This window comes from Anguilla rostrata, chromosome 3 (genome assembly GCF_018555375.3).
Source record: "Anguilla rostrata isolate EN2019 chromosome 3, ASM1855537v3, whole genome shotgun sequence".
NCBI classification, from domain to species: Eukaryota; Metazoa; Chordata; class Actinopteri; order Anguilliformes; family Anguillidae; genus Anguilla; species Anguilla rostrata.
In genome coordinates, this window is record NC_057935.1 from 7,055,566 (window position 1) to 7,075,397 (window position 19,832).

At 47.1% G+C, this 19,832-nt stretch overlaps 1 protein-coding gene across 1 annotated transcript in view; it reads right to left on the reverse strand.

Annotated features, from left to right (window-relative positions):
• Positions 1–19,832, reverse strand: part of nrxn2b (neurexin 2b) — a 655,074-nt gene that overhangs the window by 503,092 nt on the left and 132,150 nt on the right. The window contains exon 4 of the mRNA XM_064325221.1: positions 17,869–17,886. Coding sequence (XP_064181291.1) covers positions 17,869–17,886 — 18 coding nt within the window. The remainder of the gene's footprint in view (positions 1–17,868; positions 17,887–19,832) is intronic.

Consider the following 19,832-nt stretch of genomic DNA (forward strand, 5'->3'; position numbering starts at 1 on the left):
GTTCCCCAGTGTAAGAGGCAAGAAACAGCCATTTCATTATGATAGCCACAGCCCAGCCCAATTCATAATTTAGTGAGGCCTTTTTTTCCCCTTTAGACATTCAGGTCTGATTAGCCTGGCTTAATTTTTAATAGAGCACAAGGAGCACCAAAAAGGTGTGCGTGGGTACGAAAGCTCTCTGACACGATGTAAAACACCGTCTATAACAAGGTGAAGGGTCTCTCCTGGGAGACAGAGCTACATTTACCACATCATATAGTGGAAAAAAAACAACATAATGTAATATATAGTACCTGGGCTTCAGAAATGCACTTAAAATGACCAGATATTCAGCATTAACAGAACCCCATAAAAATATGCCCTGAATACATGAGAACACATGAGGAGAACAGGCCAATCGGTCCATCAAGAACATAACATCATAAGAGTACACAATGAGGAGAACAGGCCAATCAGCTAATCTAAAACATAACAGGATAAAAATACATAATGAGGAGAACAGGCCAATCGCCCCATCAAGAACATAACAAGAGCAAGATAAAAATACATAACGAGGAGTCCAGGCCATTCAACCCATCTAGGTGCACCAATTAACTACAAACTGGAGAGTATCTAGCATCAAGTCCTGGGGTTTCTGCCTTTGTTACATGAACGGAGAAGTTCTTCCAAGTTTTTTGAAGGTTGTTCAGCCTAAAATATTTCTCTAAATATCAACCTTTCGTATAATGCAAAATGTGAGATGTACAAGCAAATAAGAGCAATGGCATGTAAATGTGAATCTTCTCTATTTCCTTTAGCTGCCAATATGCTGTCTGTCTGTCGGGGTATAACAGGTGCAGGGAGTTGGCACTGGTTTTCAAGGTAAAGATTGAAAGTCATAAAGATTAGAGTTTCTCCAGTCTCTCTCAATTTAGTGTGTAGAGCGGTGAGCCAACCGTCACGCAAATTTCACAAAGACCCACGTGCTGACAGGGATCCATCAGGTGGAACGAGAACGTTTTCACGTTCGCTCTGAAGGCCCACGCAACAGCAGTGGCACTAGGAGGCACACCGCCGTTAGAAAATGCAGTAAATGGAACACGGTGGACCTCTGAAGGGAAGTGAACTGTAATGGGAAAAGATGCACTGCCTCGGCCCATAAAAAAAAAACTGGGAGATGGGCTCATCGTAGACCAGGAATTTAGGGTCCCTAGAGATGGAGGTCAATGCGGTCTGCAAGCCGTCTGATGAACTAAGATAAGTTGAGCCAGACTTCCTTCCCGAAACTTGCTTTGGTGAAACATAATGAGCCTGGATTCAACTGAGCTTTGTCCTGAACTTTGAGTCACAAGGAAAAGGCTTTCAAACGCCTCTGTCTTTGTGAGGTGAAATAGAGAAGTCAAGAGAGAGCGAGATTCCCCATCGCCTTGGTTCCCGGCACTGAGGGAATACCTGGTCTTCCTGAAAATATGATCTCATCATTCAATTTACACACCTGTCTGACTGAGGTAGAAAGCAGTGGGAAGCAGGAGGACTGTGGGGGGGAGGGGGGGGCTCACAGTGGGGGGCTGACAGTCCCTGAAGGGGGGGGGGGGGGGTTTCTGAAATCTAAAGGCCTCTCCTTCACTTTGCACAGAACGTGGATGACTCAGAATCAGAGGAATCGACTTTTGTTTTCTTCTTTGGCGCCACTTATTTATTAATTTATCTGGCAGGCTTTTTTTTTCATCCACGGGGCCTTGTTCTGCCACACATTAAAAATGTACCGCACAAGCAGCAGGAGAAAACATTACAGAAGGAGGCGAAGAGCCGGAATAACAGTAAACAAGCATGAAATGCCAGAGAGGATCTTTCAGCAGCAGCCGCAGCATCCCCGCAGAAAAAAGTGACAATGAAGAGGCATCTTTTTTGGGGTTTGATGAGACGTGTTTTTTTTGTCGGTCGTGCAATCATTGTTCAACAGCCATTTGCATGAGTCATTTAATCAACGATTTCATCTACAGAGAAAGCCCCAAAATCATTTGCACAGACAGGAAATGCGGTGCTTCGCATTTGCCACGTGCGTTGGAGCTGCACATTAATGTGTAGTTTTGTGGATCGAGTCGATTAGTATTCCCAGTCATGGACATAGTCATAGTCACAGTCACAGTCATAGATATAATCAGTCATAGTCATAGCCAGTCATAGCCATTATTAGTCATAGTCAGAGTCGCAGTCAGTCAGTCACAGTCATAGTCAGTCATAGTCATAGCCAGTCATAGCCATTATTAGTCATAGTCAGAGTCACAGTCAGTCAGTCATAGTCAAGGTCAGCACAGTCACAATCAGTCACAGACATAGTCAGAGACATAGACATAGCCCATCATGGAGAGAGTCATAGTCAGAGTCACAGTCAGTCAGTCAGAGTCAAGGTCAGCACAGTCATAATCAGTCACAGACATAGTCAGAGACATAGACATAGCCCATCATGGAGAGAGTCATAGTCAGAGTCGCAGTCAGTCAGTCAGAGTCAAGGTCAGTACAGTCATAATCAGTCATAGACATAGTCAGAGACATAGACATAGCCCATCATAGAGAGAGAGTCATAGTCAGAGTCAGTTAGAGTCAGAGTCAGTCATAGTCATAGTGGTAGACTCACACAGGGGCCCTTCTCACAAGCTTCCTCTGTTCAGCCAGTCCTCCAGCGCCGCCCACGCTTACTGGGCCAGTAACTTATCCATTGATGATGCATAATAGACGAGCCAGACGGTTTCCCCACACGTCTGGGTTCCAGAGACGATTTGCGTAGGCTAGTGCAGGCTAGCGTAGGCTAGCGCAGGCTGCTTCGCACCGGACCAGGGCCTCTCCGTCCTCTCCTCCGCACGCGCTGAGAAGATCCTTTCCCTCCCTCCCTCTCTCCTCCTCTCTGCGTGCTTCTGCTCTCTTTATTTCAAGTGGCTGTCTAGTGACAAAAAATTAGATTCCAACAGTCTGCACATAATGGGCCGTAGTCTGTGGCATAATAAATTGAGAACTGTGATAATTCCACATTGTATTTAAACGATATTTGAAGCTTTTTTTTTTTTTTTTTTAACACGCCTCATGGCCCCTGCTAGTGAATTGTAGAGCAACTTACTTATATTTCATTACTAAATTCAGAACCTGCATATATATTACAAAATCATTTTCATTGAACTGTGTGCACACGTGTGCATGTGTGTGTGTGCATGTGTATGTGTGTATGTTGTGTGTATGTGTGTGTATGCGTGTATGTGTGTGTGTGCATGTGTATGTGTGTGCATTGTGCATATGTGTGTTTGCGCGTGTCCATGGGGGATACCAGGCTCATAATAGCAGTGTGTATTTATGTATGATGAGGCAAATGCCACTGAGAACAAAAGAAAAAAAATGACCAAAATGCATTTTTAATGCGGGCACCTCTCCTGCGTTCCCCCCACAAAACTGCAGGCGTAACAGCATGCGCTGCAGCCTCCGTGCATTTAGCCAGGCGGTTAAGAACACAGCACTCAAATCTAGTGGTTTTAAAAAAAGGCCTGCCGCTCTAAAATAGCCAGCTGACACATCCCCATTAATATGCAAAAATAACCACCATTCATCCAGGGGGGGGGTCCAATGCTATTTATTCCAAAAGCAATTGCCTTATGTAATGAATATTCATACAGTTTGGAAAAGGCATTGTTGAACAAACTATTTACAGTGCATAAAACAATGGAGCTGCTTATGCGGTTTTTCGGCTTATTAAAACACACTCATTATGCAAATATGATTAAGTTTGGGGGGGGGGGGGGGGAGGGGGAGGGGTTGGTTGGTTGGTTGAAGCTTACTGTGTGCCTGTTATTTCAACCACGAGATTTACAACTGCTACCTCATCACATATTCTAAGACTGGCCTCTAACAAAAGTGCACTGGGCTTTACATGGAGAAAATCTTCACATTAACAACTTTCTGTCATGAGAAGGAGGAGGAGGATGAGGAGGAGGAGGAGGAGAAGGAGAAGGAGAAGGAGAAAAAGAAGAAGAAGAATAGATTGCCTATCATGAAGTGCTTTACCAATGTACACCAATGATCAAAGAGAAGTATGGCAGCCATTTTGTTCACGCAAAAGCGGCAATCCACAATTTGTGCGGTTCCCTTTCTTTTTAGTGCTTGATATTTCTCCAGCTAAGGCCCTTTTCTGGGACAGAGAAGCAACATCGATTACGGGAAATAAAATAAAAAAACAGATTTGAAAAAAATGACACGGCGCGTAGGAGATCCATTAAGCGTTACTGACACCTGTGTGTCCAGCGTGGTTTCACCTGCCGCTGGGACGGACGCCCGGCTTTGTGGAGGCCAACGCTGAGATAAACTGCTTTCAGGCAATCAGGAAGCACATTAGCAGCGGCAGGGTAGTGAAGTGAATAGTACCGTCGCCTCACACACAAGAAGGCCCTGGGTTCGACTCAAATTGGGCACTGTAGCCCAAATACGTATTTTGGGTTTGGACCTTGGCTGCATCATTAGCCGTGATGACTACACGGTGATGGGACGGGATTGACCTTGTCCCACCAGGGTGGGTTTAATTTGGCCAGGGTTCCTTGCGTTTCCTCTGCATTAGCGCTGTCAAAACAGGGTGGCAGACAGGACACCAGTTGCTCTCAGTGAGAGTTGCCTCTCCTCTGATAGGCCCGTCCACTCCTGTAGGGCTGTGAGGCCCAGGGTGTGGCACGTGGACCAGCTTTTGATATCAGTCGCTGCAAGTGGCTTTCCAAACTGGGGAGAAAAAAACTGTGAGAAATGGGACCAGTGGCAAGGCGGTCCTGGGTTTTAATCCCAGACTGGGACCTTTCTGTGTGGAGTTTCCACGTTCTCCTCCGTGTCCCAGTGGGATTCCTCCATGTACTCCGGTTTCCTCCCACAGTCCAAAGACATGCTGGTCAGGGTAACTGGAGACTAAATTTCCCGTAGGTATGAGTGTGTGAGTGAATGGTGTGTGTGTGTGTGCCCTGCGATGGATTCGGCAACCCGCCCGGGGTGCATTCGTGCCTCTTGCTCAGTGCATGCTGGGATAGGCTCCAGCCCCCCCCAACCCCTTGCGACCCTTACCAGCAATAAGCAGGTTAGAGAACGGATGGATGGAGGAAGCACATTAACAACTCACTGAAAAGCCTCTTGTCTCGACCAAGGGCGCCCACATCACAGACTTACTCGCACTGGCGGGCAAGCAGGAGCTAAAGTATTATTATCAGAGCGAGAGAAGGGCTTGGGGGCTTGAGGGCGAACCCGCAGCCGAGGATCGAGACGAGGACGTAATACAGAGATCAGCTCCGTGCCGCGAAAAGGTCACCTGTCAGGTCCCCGTCAGGGCAAACACCGGGAGCGGCGGCGTTAGCGCGGCTCGCGCTTTAGCGTCGAACCCGACACCTCGTTTGGCCTAACATTTGGTCGAAAAGGTCACGCCGACGCTCCCGGAAATCCCGAATACGCTGTGCCGAGCTATAAAAAATGGCAAAGGAACACGCTTCTCGCATTCCACCCACGCCGCTCCCCCCCCCTGAAATGACGTAAGCGGCGAGCGGCCACGCATCAACGATCGGATAAACCTGATTAGCGAGGGCTCTTCAAGAATCGGCAGCAATTAAGAGCAGAGGAGAGCAGGCGGCAGCAGCGCGAGCTTTCCCAGGAAGAGCTCGCGCCCCACTGAAGGTACGTGGAAACTGAGACAAATGAAGGTTTGGATTCCTATCAAACCACAGCTTGAGGAGGTGAGGATGTTGAGACTAAGCAGACTCATACCCAGAAGGTGAGTATCAATCAGACATGCAAATGCCTCTTCCAAGTGAAGCTTCATACCTGTCGAGGGTTCCCACCTGATACCCACTGTCATCAGTCGTGTCGTGTAACATTGTTCCTTAACAGACATGTATGTTCCACATTCTGGAATATTGCAGTGCAGTGAAGGACCTTCAGATCAACTACTATGATTGCAATTAAAATGTAACCATGGTGACAAAAGTCACCTGTTTGCCTTTTTTTTCTAATCCTGAAAAAAAGACCCAGGCAAACAAAAAGCCTGATGGCAGCCTCTGGCTCCTGTTTCAAACCAATCAATCAAAATGGAAGTCAGAAGTACTGCTTCTGACTCCCATTCTGAAGACAGGCAACACTCTGCCTTGCCGATGTTCAAATGAATCTCTAAAACATTTCCACTTGCACTCCTTGACAACATTTGAGGTGTTAGAAAAATTGACTGCCACGGGTATATCTGTGAGCTTGCCTACTTGGATCAGGTTTCGGCCTGGCCTGGAAGAAGATCCGGCCCGGATCCGGAGATTGATCAGGATTGGACTGGGATGTGCCGAGTCAGAGAGACGTCCAGCAATGGGGACTGAAAAAAACCCCTCCAGCTTAACTCCCATGCGAGTCCTCTGACACAATGGCACTTCCTCTGACTCCTTATCCCAAGAGCTCAGCGAGGCGGGCACCTTGATAAAGTTACCTAACCGCACATCACCCCCAAAAGACCCAGTTCCCAAGATCCTCTCTGTCCAAATGGCCGGGCACGACGCTTGTTCAATTACACCCCAATCGGGGGAACCTAACCAGTTCATTATCTCCAGGCTGGCCAACATTGATCACTCTGTCTCAGCACACCCGCCAGATACCTGACAGCTTAATCTGCGGGCCTCCCTTTGTCCTGTCCTCAGGTATTGTAAAGGACTGTGAGAATATATATTTGTCTCTTTTTTTTTCTTTCCTGTGCATCAGCAAAAGCTGACCTTGGTCGAAATCACGGTGTAATTGGAAGAAGTTGTCTCTCTCTCTTTCAGACCCTCGCGTTGGCCCGTGGAGAGAAAACGGCATCTTGGTTGAGAGGAGTAACGGACGGGACCGTGGCAGGTTATGTGGAATCCGGGATTTCATTACAACAGGGCCGTGTTTGAGGGAACCTATAAAAACTGCAATGGGAAAAACCTACGCCTTAATCCAGAAAGAAACATCATAATAGCAAAGTCCAGCATTGGCTCAAAGACTGTTTGGCCCTCCTGACGCTTAACACCAACGCCTTGAAGCCTGGAGGCAGCGAACACAATCTGGAGAAATACAAACCGCACTTTATTTTAAACAAATCTTTTACAGAGCTAATGCAGAGGAAAAGCAAGGAACTCCGGCCAAATTAAACCCACCCTGGCGGGACAAGGTCAACTGTCCCATCACCGTAGAGTCATTACGGATAATGACACAGCCAAGGTCCGAAGCTGAAGAATTTGGGCCACAGTGCCCGATTTGTGCTTGCAGCAAGTACTTTCTCCACATCAGTCAGGGTCCTGCTTATTTATTTATTGCATTTTTAATGACGTTTTGTCTGGGGCTGAGTCTACAAAAAATTTTTCTCCAAAGAAATCCTTCTCTGGTCTCGTGTGGCCCTCAAGCCTACTTAAATCTCAGTGTGGAACTATGGGATGTGAGCAGAGCATCAGTGTGTCATTTATAGTCATACACATCAGAGAGACCTCTCTGCCAAGAAAATGCAAGGTAGACATATCATCCCATGTGCAATGTGACCGAGTTCCCCTTCAAAAAAAAAAAAAACAGGAAATAGGCTTTGCAAGGCAACAGCAAAGCTGAGTTTGACATTTTGTGGGAAGGAGCTCTGAATGCCTTCTGCTTAGTCTCTCAGCACATCCAATAAATGTCAGGGAAGCAGCAGGCCAGTATTAACGTAAACCAGCTCAGCACACATAATCCACATGAACACACGACATAAACCTGCCCGCTGCTCGCGTGAATACGTCCGAGCGCTCTTTCAGGCCCTTCATTTTCCTTCAAACGGCGCCAGTCGGGGGAATTCGGTGGACGACATTTCTGCACGAGTCAAAAAAAACGCAGAGAACTTTGAAATGTCCCTTTCAGAGCTCGCAACAGTCTGCATCCTCAAGTGACATCCTCATCTCATTACGTCCTGTTCCCAGAGGACCTGTGGTACGGCCCTTCTGCTTTACTGCAGGCCATCAAAGATAACTACGCGCTTTCGCAGGCGCAGCCTGACGCGACGGAACGCATTACTGTAATCACAGCTATCGCTGCGGCGGAGCTCGCACTGGGCGCAATAGCTCTGTAGCGGTTGCGCTACGAGAGGCGGTAAAAAGACTTGTTTTAAAATAAAAGCGCAGGTTTTGGATTTCTCCGGATGTGCTCACACTGCCTCCGGGGCCGTGGTGGTAAGCTTCAGGAGGGCCGAACGCTCTTTGAGTGAGTCTCAAAGGCCTGGACTGACGCCACTACGCAAGCGTTGTGTTTAAATGAACACCCGATGGCCCGATGCCTGACCACGTTAGGCTACCATTCTACGGCTATCCCAAAGCGCTAGTGCTCAGGAATGGGAGCTGGCGTGGTATTCTGGTCCATGTTACAACAGCCCTCCAGAAACTCCCCCCAGGAATATCTCCAGTATTTAATCAAAAAACAACAACAAAAAAAAAAACCCAAATGTACCCATGTGCTATTACTCTCTGTTATGAAGTGGGAAAATCTAACAAAGAATAGTTCCGTTCCCACGGCCATTTGGTTCATTTGGCTACATTTTAGACTATTCTCATTTTAACAGCCTATTTGCTTAAACCATTTCACTGGGGCCACTAATCCAGTCTTTCATTGGTAGACCGTAAAGCGTGCCATCATAAAATCCACATCATGAAACCGTGTGTACATATATTTTGTTAAATGAGACTTCTGCTACTGTTTGTTAAATGTGTGTTTTTGTTGGCTTTCGCGCGATACTGAGCCACACGCTCAGGTGTCTCTGAAACCAGAGAAAATGGTGACTGGGATGTTTAAAGGGACATGGACAGTTCATGACAGCAGTAGTTCCAGTAGGAGAGAAGACAAAATACCCTACTTCCTCCCCCAACCCCCCCCACCCCCTTGTTGTTGCTAAGCAGCCTAGCAGAGAAAGGTAGAAAGCAATTTTCGAACCGTGCCCTTTCCTATGTTAGATTTTAGCCTCTCCGAGGTGAGTGCTGCCATCATCTCTCCCCGAATCAGGCTCGCCACAAAAGTTCCGGGATTTCGGTCAGAGGCGATTCACAGAGCAATTGAATTTAGAAGCCCAGGTAAACACGTTGCATTCTTTCAGCTACTTTCAGAATGGAGCGGCAGTCCTGACAGGACCGCATTGTCTCCAGCTGCAGGTAAATATTGCACAAATCGGTGGTGGCAGGTTAAAGTAAAAACGTGTCAGTCTGTGCTTAGCTGCCAAGAGAAACTGAGATCTTTATCATGCATTAAATGTCTACTTTTTGTTACTCTTTTTGTTAGTTTTGCTACCTGGGATCCGTGCAACATGTCCAAAATGATACATTTTTATTTACCACAGTAACTCAAATGTTCACTGAAAAGATTTCTTAAGTCCAACATGGAGGTGCAGGTGGGATTTTTAAAAATCGAATTAACTTTTCTAATTAAGACAAAGAAAACTCTCAATGTAAAATAAATACCTGTTTGATACCAGTGTGAGAATAACTTAAATGCACATGTATAGCAAAACATGGACCATTGGGGGATAAAGAGGGAGAGAGATAGAGCAAGACAGAGAAGTAAAGAGGGAGAAAGTGAGAGGGAGATAAAAAAAGAAAACAAGAGCAGATAGACAGAATCAGAGAAGAAAAAAAAAAGTGACCCATAGGAAAATAATAAGTTGCCACAAATCGCAGACACAATGGGCCTCGTTCACAAAACTTTTCTTAGTCTTCTAACTGATGTTCTTAAGAAAGGTCAGCATGGGATTCATGAAGCATGTGTGCAGAAGTTCACTTTTCGTGCGCATCCCAGGTGTATCAGATGATGAATGCTGATTGTTTGTTAATCTGACGCGTGTGCCCGTTCATGCGATTAGCATAAGGAAACACTCTAACGATCCCATAAAAGGCATGCTGACTGCTGGGGGGTGAGCAAACATCAGCCATTCGTCGTCCTCCTCAAACACAGCAGCGCGGTCCCCCAAGACAGGCAATCTCTCCCCAAAGCAAAATTAGCCAGTGATCCAAACGCAGCAGATATGCCATCGCTAAGTGTTGATTACACTGCACGGTTAATCATTTTCAGAAAGGAGGTCTCGTTATAAAACCCCACGGAGCTTCTTTCATCTCATCTGCATACATTGTTTGTATTTCTAAGCTATGTAAAAAAAATGTTTTACCTTTTCCTATGCACAAATAAATAAATAAATGTTCTCATAGTGACACATATTTCCTGAGAAATATTTTCTTTGATGCTGTTTTGTTTGTTTGCTGAGTATGGGGGTTGCAGTACTGAGCGCCTACCTTCAGCAAAAAATAAAAATAAAAATAAAAAATGAGACCTGACTGGTAAGACACCACGTGGTGTGACACCACGGTAACACGTCACCACGGTAACAGGCAAAACTCAGCAAAGGCCCGGCCCGCAGCCGCAGCCTCCGTACGGAAGTTCTGCGGACTTAAAGACTGCGATCTAATCAAGGCTCTGATTACTTCATTTGCTGTGTAAATGCTTCACTGGCGCTGCCTTTGAGCGAAGCCTTCAGGAACTGAGGAGCAGTTGGTATGGAAGGGGCTGGAGAGACTTACGCCTTCACCTCGTAAACAGAACACGTAACGCTGCGCACTTCAAAATGGCTGAGATGAAACATCAGCTCATGGGCTAAACGGGAAGCGGTCACAGATGACTTTACACACAGATCGTGTCGGTGTAGCAATTGGGCTGCTTTTAAATAGCGGCATGCTGTGCAAGTTGAATGAAAGCTTTGGGTTGCCTAATGGTGGGTTCGGAGATGTCGAAGAAGAACGTGGCCTGGGCCTGTCTGGGTCTTTGTGTGTGTTTGCTTGGTGCGTGCGCGTGTGCCATTTGTTTGGTAGTGAAAGGGGCAGACGATACTCATTCACTGGTCTCAACTAAAGGCCAGTGAATACAAATTAAGGTTCCCTACTCAAATGGTACAACGCAAGTGGTTTACTAAAAACATTGTCGTAAACTGAACTTTTATGCTTTAGAGTGAAAACTCTAAAACTCTGCAACTGTATTGATACTGAATGGAAATGTGGTGAGGTTCTTTGTATTACTGCCTTACAAATAAGATGAGGAACACAAAGTGGTGTCATACATACTGTTTATTTCCTGTTATTGAAATATTTTGCAGTCATGTAGACTTATGTGGAAGACTGACTGGGCCTTGAGTCGTCCGGAAAGAACACAAAGCGAGAAGGAGAAACGGATGGAGAGATGGATGGAGAGATGGATTGAGAGATGGAAAAAAGAGATACAGAAAGGCCGGGAAGGATTCGCCGAATCATGGGAAGGAGAGGGGGGGGCACTGACAGGGTCAATGACCCGGTGACGGGTACAAAAACCACGCCTGCAGTTTGGCGTCGGATAAACTGAGACAATAAGCAAATGATCATTTACTGTATCACTGGGGTGTCCAGCGTTTCAACCTCCGTTGCGCCATCTCACCCAAGCAGACGTCTAACTTCACTGCAAAAGAGCAATCATGCCCTCCCCCCCCCCGCCTATAGATAACGTCTGTGTGCTATAAGCCTCTTAACGCAAGTCTGGGGGTCTTATCAGACATACACAGTGAGGGAGAAATGGAGAGAGCAATACAGAGAGAAGTAAAGAGGGAGAGAGAGAGAGATTGAGAGGGGTATAAAGAAAATGGAGGAGAAGAAAGGACGGCCGGAATGAAAAGAGAAAGAGAAGAATGAGAAATAGATGTATAAGAATTGCGACAGCCTCATTGTCCCAACAAATGCAACACAAAACCGCATTGTATTACAGCATGTGTACACATGTATACATATGTGTTTGTTTAATTCTCCCTCCTCTACTCTTTCATTCTTTTTTGTCCTTTTTTATGTTCACTTATTTACTCTTGTGTGTGAACCTGTACACTTGGCTGCAACGTGCAGTGAATCTTCTGAAAAGGTTATAAACCCCACGAGCTTTCTCTTACCTCGTCCGCACATTCTGACTGTTTGAAATTCTAAGCTATGTACATGCTTTTTTGTTTGTATTTTTTTTTTTACCTTTTCTTATGCACAAAATAAATAAACTGAAAATCAAAACCAGAGAGCGAGAGAGAGAGATAGAGAGCGAAGAGACCAAAGAACAAGAGAGGAGGAGGGATAAACGGATGCTAAGAGAAGTTGCGGGTTATTTCGGGTTCTTGACTTCACATAAATTAACTGGAGGATTGTACACGTTCTGCGGCGCGTCTGAGTAAATCAGAGTGGCTCCGTAAGCTCTGCATCAGAGAGTGAAGTGCTCCTGCTCACTACGACGTGTCAGGGCGGAGACGGCACGCTGCAGCTCTTTCACATGCACCGGGGAGAACATCTGGGGATCATAGTACGATCCTCGAAAAGTGCAAATGTCTTTTTTTCAAATGAGAACAACTCGTGTTAAAAAGAGAGAACGAGGCACTCAGGGATTTACTCTCGCCGCGCTTCATGTTTTACTCTGATTATATGTGATCTGACCCAATCTGCGGTGGCGGCAAAGTAACCTGCAGTTTTTTAATGTTTCAGAATGACTAGAAAGTCTAAATTTTTACTCAACTCCCACACTGGACTCAACCTCGTGCTTATATATTAACCCTGTACTTATGTACTGTATTAACCCTGCTTATGTATTATCCCTGTGCTTACGTATTATCTCTGTGCTAATGTATTAACCCTGTGCTAACGTATTTACCCTGGGCTTATGTATTAAACCTGTGCTTACGCATTAACCCTGTGCTTACATAGTAACATCGTGGCTCAGGTTCTGTGTGAGAGTGACACCACAGCCTTGTTTTAAATTGGAAACTCACTGGTGACACAGGATAGCTCCTCCCCTTTTGGGAATCATGAACTCCGGCCCCTCCCACCGTCACGCAGCCCCATAAATTTGAGTGCCGCTGCATCAGTATTTCAGACATGCCTTTCAGCGCTGCATTCCAGACTGAGGCTTCCTTATAATGTGACCCAGTGGATCAAGGGGGGGGGGAAGATTTCTGCTGATGAAAGAAGACAAGAAAGGAGAATCCGTCCCAGAAGTCTGTGCAGCGTGGCCGGGGCACGGGAGCTTTTAACAAGCGTCTGGAACAAGCAGCCGCCGATGATTATTGACGTCTTGCTCAGGACACGGCTTTCAGAAGCAACACAATGGAGAATTAATAGGACTCAGATTGGGTGGGAGCGCAGCACAGGAGCCGGCGAGCGGGGGGGTTGGCGGGAAAAAAAGCGAGCAACAAAGCCGTCGAGTCGCGGACGTGACATTTGGAGCGCCCGCGTCGAAAGGAGAGTTCGCCGAGAGCACGCTCCCTTTGTCCGACGCCAATTTTCTCGGGACGAAGGACAGCGTTATTCACTTTCTTAGCGCTGACACGCGGTTTAGTGACGACAGCGTGCGAGAGCCAGTCAATGTTCAGCTCAACAAACAAAAAAGAAAAAGAAAAAAAGAAAAACCGAGAGTACTGATCAAGGGCTGCAAGAAAAATAAGGTGGTAAAGCCTCCAACTGCCCAGGTCTTGCAAGGACAGCGTTGACTGAGCACTATTTGAATTTGTGGGAGGGTAAGAAAATAAAAATACAACAACAACAAAAGACCTGAAAATGACCTCAACAGCAATTTCCCTTCCCCTAATATGGGGCCATTTCCCTCCTGTTGATTACCTTCAAGGTGATTTCTGCTGGGAGAATGTGCCTTGATTGTGGCGGAATTTATAGCAACACAGAAGCCAGCTGCAGTAAGACTATTTACAATTTGAATTTGCTGCGGGGAAATCAAGAGGGCCGAGGGACTATACCCCACAGGCAAGCCTCTATTCTGAATAGGTCTTTAACCCAGAATCAGTCATCAAACTATTTTGCGTTCCCAAAATGTTGTCATTTCAGGTAGAAACGTGCGGTGGCTTTTACTCTAAACCTGAGATCCAGAGCGGAACGTTAGAGACTCCTGTCACGTTTATATCTTATAGACCAATCAGAGGCTTTGCAGTGGGCCAGCCAATAGGAGGCAAGTTGTTCACACTGCAATGCAATCTGTCTGGGGAATCACGGCAGGATAATGAAGGGGATTGACCCTATTGGCCACGCCCTCCCCATTCAGGCTCTATTGTGATGATTTATAGATGCGCGGAGGCGGGGAAGCAGGGAACTCAAAGGTTCCACTTACTCGGCTGCTCGGCGAGGTGATTGACAGCTCATGTCAGCAGCATAGAGAATAGCATAAGCATAAGCGCCATAGGCTCACGGAGGCGGGCAGGGCAAAAATGAAAAACATTAGGTGTTTTACATTAGGGAAAATAAATCATTGTTTCGCAGACGACATCCTGCGCTCATACAGTAAGACAGGTACACATTACGTAAACATGAAATAAGTACATATTCCTCTGAATGTTGTCCTACATATTGGGGGTGCAGTGGACTGGATTTGGAGATCTACTGAGGCAACAAAAAAAAAAAAAAAAAAAATATATATATATATATATATATATATATATATATATATATATTAGGAAGTAGGTCAATTCCCCAACAAGGTTTTTATTATTCAGATTCTAATTCCTTTACAATAGTCACGCCATGTTTCCTTGTGATACAACATGTAAGTGGAAAAAAACCCATTTTGGCCCTCTTTTTCTTACATAGAAATCAAAATTCATAATCTGGTTTGGATCATCCTGGGTAATCTCCAATAACTACAGTAGGATTTATCTATCTATAATCCCATATCTATCCAGAACATCACAAACAACACCCCCCCCCCACACCCCCGCCCTGCCAGTTCCGTGATAAAAGCCTTCATTTCCCGGGCCACAGATTAACTGTGAGCCTGGATGCTCTGGGAAGTAAAGATCATTGGCTTTGAGCGTCAGTGTGATCAGGCACAGTGGAGCTGCCGCTGACATCACGCAAGGAAACATTATGGGATGTCACACAAAAAAATCACCACCATTTACCCTTGATCTTCAGTTAGTTCCCGTATGCCAGCAGTTCCCAAAGTGGCCCCCCTACGCACAGACAAAGGGGATGTTGAGGGGGTGGGAGATATGTGTGAGTGTTTGTGTCAGGGAGTGGGCGGGGAGTTCTTTAAAAAATTCTTATTATCAAAGAGCCTGACCAAAAAAGTTTAGGGACCCCTGGCGTACACTATGAAGGGGTAATCGCTTGACCCTGTTTCCTAATTACACTGCTCATACCCCCAAACCTGTGCATTTGGAGCTTGAACTGAGCGCCTCTTGCAGATGAAACCCCAGGGAGCAGGCTGGGTTGGCCATCAGCCCGCTGGACCAGCGGGAAGCGCCCGGCTCGCCGCGAAAAGGGGGCCACGCCGCTCAGGGATCGTTCATTTCAGGTGCGCCCCCTGCCACAGGTGGGGGGGCCGAGAGGGCAGCCGAAGAGCCGCCGTCCCCCCGTCCCCCCAACTGCTCAAGGTCTCCGCGTACCATCAATCTCCAAATCCTCCCCCCCCACCAAACCTCAGGACGCGCGCGGTCCTCCCGGCTAATTAGACCGGCGTGGTCACAACCGGGCTAAAAATACGACCGAAAGCGGGAGGGGGGGTGGGTGGGGGGGGGGGGGGACAGGCACTCCGGACGGCTCGCTGGGGTCAGAGGTCAACTCTCCAGAGCTGGGCTATTAAGAGCATTAAATATCCGCCGTGACTGTCCCTGTCCCTGCTCAGACCCGTCCCAAGCAAATCTGCTCCGCAGCTTAATTAACACAGCCGCACTCGAGATCGGACCCCGGGTTCCTAAACGTTACTCATGCCTAGCAGTCACACACGTTTCTGTTTTTTTCTTTTTTTTTTCTTTTGTAGGCTATTAGCAGGCAGTCTTAGTCCGTGCTCCGACTCTCCGATTTTTCGTATTAACAGAAAATGATATTACCGGCGTGAAGGTGAATTCGTGGCTGTCCTGAGCAGACTCCAAACCTCGCACTATTTACAGGAGGCTTCATGAGTCAGACATGGCGGCGAGCGTGCCAAATGAGATTTCATCTGGGCCAAAACGCCATCTTAAACGGCTGTTTTAAAATGCACCGCACTGTCCGTGTCCTCATTCAGCCATACATAGAGCAACGTGATTCGCTCACGTGTCATCCAGTGAGATGTGTACGGGAGAAGCTCAGGTTACATTAGGCGCTTTATGGGACAGCCTACCTGTGTTTGTGTGTGTATGGTGTGTGTGTGCACATGTTTGTGTGTGTATGTGTGTATATAGACAGTATGTATGTATGTATATACATATTTATGAATATATACATATGTATGTATGTATGTATGTGTATGTGCGTATATACGTATGTATGTATGAATATGTATGAATGTATGAATGTATGTGTATGTATATGTATGTATGTGTATGTATATGTATGAATGTATGTGTATGTATATACATATGTATGTATGTATGTGTATGTGTGTATGTACGTATATACGTATGTATGAATATGTATGAATGTATGTGTATGAATGTATGTATTTATGTATGTGTATGTATGTATGTATGTATGAATATGTATGAATGTATGTATGTATGTGTATGTGTGTATGTACGTATATACGTATGTATGAATATGTATGTATGTATGTATGTATGTATGTATGTATGTATGTATGTGTATGTATATGTATGTGTATGTATGTATGTGCACAGCCTGTACAGCCGATGAGGAGTCTCTGATCTCAGGCCTGGGCCCCAGGGAGGCTGGACCCTCGGGGGCAGCTGGAGCGGAGGGTGTGATGGCGGTAACAGCGGTCCTGTCAGCGCTCTCTCCCGCTGTCTGTCTCTCTGCGGCACAGAGCCTGTCGCGGTGTTTACCTGCCTGCCCCCGCACTCCACTCCACTCCACGCGTCACGATCCGACAGGTGACACCGCCGCGGCAACGACACGACACCGACAGAGTAACGCATACCCGCCGTCTCCCAGGCAACCCAGCCCACCTTCTCCTCCCCCCCCCCCCCCCCCCCGCCCCCCTCAGGCTGGGTTAGCTCTCCCCGCTGTCAGTCACGCTCTACATCCATCAGTGACGTACGGCACGGCGTAAGGGGTCCGGCTCCGCTGCCTTCCATCCCCCCGCTTCCTCCCTCAGCGAGCCGGACGTACGCTAACCGCTAGCACACCCTCCGCCGCACGGGGCCGCTAAGCGCTGCCGCCGCTGCAGGTCTGACAGGGCCACGCCGCCTGTCAATACTAAATGTCAAAAGCGTCAAAGCGAAGCGTGGCATTTCCAGGAATTCATCTGGACACACACTGTGCGGCGTGCCTGCGCTCACACACACACTGCACTGCCGCCCAGTCCAGTCCATCGTTACCCCCCCCCCCCCCCCCCATTACCACCCCCCCCCCCCACAATGCACAGCATGACCTGCAATAGGTACGACCTCACCGCAGAACCGTCAACACACAAGGCTCATACTGCCGCAGGCACGGAATGCTCACAATCGCCCTGGCAACCTCTGGCCCCTCCCCCAGTGAGCTGTGACCAACCCTCTACCGGATCATTTCATTAGGACAGGAGTTCGGCACAGAGGCACCTAACACATGGAAAATCTGCAAAATACCCAGGTTTACATAGGAAATACAGAGATTATGACACAGGGAGAGTCTACTAAATCGTAAGGGGTGTGGGGGGGTTGTTTTGTATAGGTGTGTCTTTAAGGGGGTTGGCGTGAGGGGGTTGGGGGGGGGTCGTTGTTTTTCTCTCCGATGTTTACTGTGGTTAAGGAAAAAACCCCTTCCAGGGAGTGCTGTCACCAAAACCGCAGTCCAAGCTCACAATGCCCCTCCCCCCTCAAGGAAGGGGAAGCACCCGCAACCCCCCCCCCCCCCTCCCAGCGCGGTCCGAGCCGCCGCGTGATTTAGGAAGCAAAAGCGGTGCCCTTACCTTCTGCTGCGTGCTCCTCTGCTGCGGGGCAGGGGGAAGGAAGAGAGAGAGAGAGAAGAAAAAGAGAGTTAGCCCGAGCGAACAGTCACACACGCTAAATAATGAGGTGAGTCTGTGGCCTGCAAACACCAGCCTGGCCCTGCTACACTCACTCATTACAGGTGACCTTGAGCTTCACACCACTACTGAGAATCAACTGAGGGAACATAATTTAGCCTCCGCTGCGCCGAGACAGGGAACATCTACACTGTTTACTAAAAAAAGAAGATAAGTCACATTTCTGTTTTCATCCGGGGGATCATTTGTAAGCTTATCAATAGCTCCATCATTTTTAAAAAATATCTTTTATATGTTTCATGCACAGATTTTCAAATGATTACACAATAAACAGCTGCAGTGAAGCCATTACAGGTATACTTGTGCTTAGATTTTTGGATGTATCGTGAAAGAGAGAATGAGGAAGAGTTATTTGTTTTCAGCATTCTCGTTGTTGAAAACACAATGCACATTTTTCTGTTAACGGCCCCCGGGGCTATTTGCGGAGAACAGATAAACCGTTCATATTTTAACGGATTAAACTAAGCGAGATGGATCAAAGATGCAGTTCCGTCAGCGTGTCAGAGTGCCGCCAACTGCTCTTTTTGCGAGCGCCATTAATTTGCGAGTCCGTTCCTCCGGGCTCGCCAGCCAAGATGGCGGTCGCGCCACTTCTGCCAAGCGGCCTGTTTGATTTCGATTGCGATTTAACGTCGGCGGTAAATCACCTCAAATGGCAAAGGTGGCAGAGAAAAATTAATGCATCCAAGATGCAGCCTATCGACGGAACAAAAACACGGTTTCATACATTAAGATACACATTAAGACCAATCCTCTGATGTAGCTGAATCGTATTCAAAACCTCCATCTTGAATCTGAATCGAGACCTGAGGCGATGAACAGGAAGTGACCTGGCGCTAGCGCCCGAAAGCCAAACGGGAAACTTGAACAGTGGGTACGAACGCGGGGCGGGGCGGGACGTGAGCGCGTGGCACCGCACTAAAAACCCTGCGCAGGCGTGCCCCGGCTGCACCCCCCACGCTAAGGGCTGCGCTGCATTCCGCGCTAGCTTCCTGCGGCTCCTTCTGTCCCACAGGGGGGACGATGCAGCGACTCCTTTCCCTGGAGACTGAGCTCTGAGGAGACGCCTGCAAGCACTTGGCATTAAATTACATACACACGCATGCACGTATGCGTGCACACACACACACACACACATATATATATATATTCAATTTTATTTGTGTAGCATATTCTACAGAGACACTGTCACAAAGATGCTTTATAGTAGGAAAAAAACAAAAAACAAAAAAAACAAAACAGGCCTGCACCTGGTACCATAGCTAGGAATTCTTGGCACCCTGAAAGAATATTGCTCTGGGCCCCCCATTTTTAATAAAACAAATTACTTTTTTTTTGACGTGGGCCCACCCAAGCTGGCCCACCCACCTTTCGCCCCGCCTGAACCCTCAGACAGCAAGAAATTCAGGTGAAAAACTTCCCAGTGGGACAAAATAAATGTATATAAATATATATAGATGGATGAATGGCTAGAAATAATATACTGTATATACATGGATGGATGACAAACAGACAGAGATAATGACAGAGACAGAATGAGAAGAAGAGATTGAGAGAGAGGGAGGGAGAGAGAGAGAGAGAGAGCTTCTATTGTTTTTTATTTTTATACATTGCCATGTATCTACCAAGCTTTAGCAATACAAATGTACAAATTTGTCATGCCAATAAAGCGAATTGAATTGAATTGAATTGAGAGAGAGAGAGAGAGAGAGAGAGGAGAGAGAGAGGGGGGTCTATGCAGCTGCATTGTTCATGGCTTTCAGTGTCGTATTTCCATGACTCGGACGTTTGGATGGGGGGGGGGGGGGCTGGGGGAGGCACCAGCGTCTCAGCTGAGCGACTACTCC